The sequence below is a fragment of the Vollenhovia emeryi genome, unplaced genomic scaffold, assembly GCF_000949405.1.
Source record: "Vollenhovia emeryi isolate VEMERY1.0 unplaced genomic scaffold, V.emery_V1.0 DF943031.1, whole genome shotgun sequence".
Lineage (NCBI taxonomy): Eukaryota > Metazoa > Arthropoda > Insecta > Hymenoptera > Formicidae > Vollenhovia > Vollenhovia emeryi.
This window is the reverse complement of record NW_011963335.1, coordinates 1-3,292: the sequence shown is the minus strand read 5'-3', so window position 1 is coordinate 3,292 and position 3,292 is coordinate 1. Positions and strand designations below refer to the sequence as shown.

The following is a 3,292-nucleotide window of genomic DNA, read 5'->3' as shown; positions in this document are numbered from 1 at the left end:
GATCACGTGTACGCTCCGTTTTTCGCGGTGCTCGCGTAAACGTAAACGAGCGTACACGTGATCGGCGTCTGATCGGACGCGTTCCGGCGTTCTAACTTTCGCGTGATCGATTACGCGGATTTCGCGGAAGGTGCGCGAACAACTATTAAAACTTGCATATTTTTCCAAATGTAAAAGCGAAACATTCGAAAAACATTCTTTTTCGTACATGTATATTTTATATATATATATATATATATATACATGTAAGTGGAATATTTACTGTCATCTGAAGTGGAAACATCAATGCACACATTCTCTATTTGTCGAGCCTTGTCAAATGTATCGTAAGGTCCCAAAATTTTACGATAACTGTAAACTTCCCAATCATCTTCAGGATTTATCTTTTTCTTTACTGCACTGCTGGTATTATATCTAGATGGTGGAATTCGACATTTCTTGTTTTCGGCATCTATCCAATTGCCGGGAACGACTTGACAGAAGTCTTCGCATAATACAACGTAATACATCTGAAATAATACTGATTATGGTAAATATATATATATATATATATGTATAATGATCAATTATGGAAAATACTTGTATTTATTAATAGTAAATAACTCACTTCAATCATCAGTGTGTAGAATGGGGATTGTACAAAATGTATTTTCGTATGGAAGTCGCATCCCTTTGGCAGTTATTTCATTTATTGGATACATTCTATCTTCTGACCATTCATCTCCGATATGGATTCCTAAATGCCGTGAATCACATGGATAGGAAGGAACACTGTAAGAATTTTGCAATATTTTTCCGAGTATAACTGTTTCTCCATTTTTCTTGCCAATATATTTAATCTTGAGAACATGTTTGTTATTTATATAACAGTAAGCATCAGCGTTTTTAATGCAGGACAGTGTAAAGTTTTTAAATTTTGCTTCTCGATAAGAATGTGTACATTCAAATATTATATCAAATATTATATCAAATTATATCAAATAATAATTCTTCATTCTTGGCTTTTTTAAGAATGGGATAATCTTGAGATTCATGTCCAATATTTGTAGTATTTTTGGATTTTTCCATTAGTCGTCTATGCAATTGTTGCAACGGTTGTGCATTTTTCCTGAGCATTTGCTTCATTTCTTGAAAATAATTTTCGAATGGAAAAGCACTAAACATATCGAGACATCCAAAATTCTTAACATCTTCAGGCAAATGAATCAAGTTATGCACATTGTATGTTACGTACTCTTCAGAATACAATACTTTAAATACTTGTACAAAATGTACTAGTAATTCACGTGCATATTCATTATTGTATCTACAATCGCTAGGATTGCAAAGAATGGAAATTGCACAGTGTAGGACATAAAAGTGTTTCAAGTAATCATTTGGCAAATACGACCACAAAGTAGCCAAGCTCGTATATAGGAGAAACAGTCTAAACTCTGTCGCTTTCCAGCGATCCAATTCATCCAAACCTCTTGGTTTTCTAGAAAATTCTTTAGGTATGTATGGTATTAACAGCTTCAAATCTGTAGACAATTGATTTATTTGAGAAGCACGCAATTTAATACCCTTTGTACCTTTAATCCACAATTTTGTAAGTCTTTTCATGACACCGAGACAAACGAGATGCATATAATCCAAGGGAAACTGTGTAACCATTTTCAATGCTATGTTTTCAAAAGGTGAATCATTCATATGATGATCTTCATTGTGTCGTAATAAGAAACTTTCATCCGTACGTAATGGAGCGTTTTCATTGAGACATAACATTCGATTATCCCTCCATTCACCTTCCTCTTCACATTTGTCGCATCCATAGTATCCTGTATGACCTTTAATGCATTTCATGAATGCTTTTGCAGGAGCATCGCATATTACAGTATTTATCAAAATTTTGTATTTTTTCTTTCCATGCTGAAATCCATTATCTTGAATGTCATTATATTCTTCAATAAATTGATGAATGATTTCATCAGGTTTGCTCGGTTTACAATATCCATGAAATACTCCAATGACAAATGGTTTTTCTCTATAATCACTGTGAATAATTTGACCTAAAAGTGGCCAAAACTGTGCTTTTGAACTTTTTGCCAATGGTAATCCGTCAATGCTCAAATTGAGTTTTATTTGATTTTCAGTTGGTTCATACACAGGTCTCGTGTGTCGTAAATGATCGTTCAGTGCTCTCTGCAATCCGTGATAATAAAAAGTACCAGAATGACTATTAATCGTTGACGTTGTTTGTGGAGTTTCTAACAATGTTCGTGCATCACAAGGAAGATTTTTATGTCCATTAGCTCTCAGACCTTTGAGTAATTTTGTAAGAGCTACTTGAGTAATATTATTCTCAACACTCCACAACTGTAGAAATTCTCGTAAGGAAGGTTCTTTCTGTATATTTAAATTTACATCTTCATAACAGTCGATATTATCAACATTCAATTTTGATGCATCAAAATCCGGATTCTTCATAATTTGAATAAGAGTCAGTTCCACATTCGTCAACGTCTTCAGACATATGTACATCGTTATTCGAATAATCATTATTTTCAACAAAAACAATATTGTCAGTCGGATTTCCTTTAGCAATTTCAATTTCAATTTCTACGTTATGATCTGTTTCTTTTCGCCGGCGCCATTGTTGAGACCGACTTAAATTTTCGTACGTTTTCCTTTTCGGCATATCTTTCTACAAAAAAGTTCCACCGATTGAATGACGTGCATTCTTTTTTGTCACTATACATAATATCATAGCCAGTTAGGTCCATATGATTTGCTCATTGTATCGCTTGCGATACGATACGATACGATACTTTGGTACATTTATTGAGTGTGATTTAACGATGGCTGGTATTGTATTTGACGATAATCGGTGCAACGGTTCACTTTATACATACATATATATGCATATTTTCGTTTAAATTCCAGAATAACTTTTTAAATATTCAAGATAGAAAAAAATCTTAAACGCTAAAGTTGCATCGTTTTTACTGGCGCATTTCACAGTAATATCAGTATGACCTTGAATAGCTTTATCAAGGTTATCTAAAGATCAACCTCAAATTTTTATTCCGAACCCTCCTTTTTCATTACATATTCTTGTAGCTTATTTCAATAGCTTCCCAAAACGATATAATAAAGTACGTTTTCATAACTTTTTAACAAACAATGAGCGACGGGAATGGGCAATGACCTTGACCTCCTTGGGGGTCAAGGTCAACATCAAGGTCAAACGGAAGTTGATTGGCGGGTGCTAAGTTAAAGGAAATATTTACCGAAAATATTTATATTATATTAA

The 3,292-nt window shown here is 33.6% G+C and overlaps 1 protein-coding gene across 1 annotated transcript; it reads right to left on the bottom strand.

Annotated features, from left to right (window-relative positions):
* Window positions 1-208: 208 nt before the first annotated feature.
* LOC105566965 lies at window positions 209-2,520 on the bottom strand (the record flags this gene model as incomplete). The annotated part of the gene is made up of 3 exons (XM_012021432.1): window positions 1,276-2,520; window positions 608-670; window positions 209-509 (listed from the first exon to the last, which is right to left on the bottom strand). Coding segments are annotated over exons 1-3 (1,609 nt in total), but the record flags the coding sequence as incomplete, so codon positions are not given.
* Window positions 2,521-3,292: the final 772 nt, after the last annotated feature.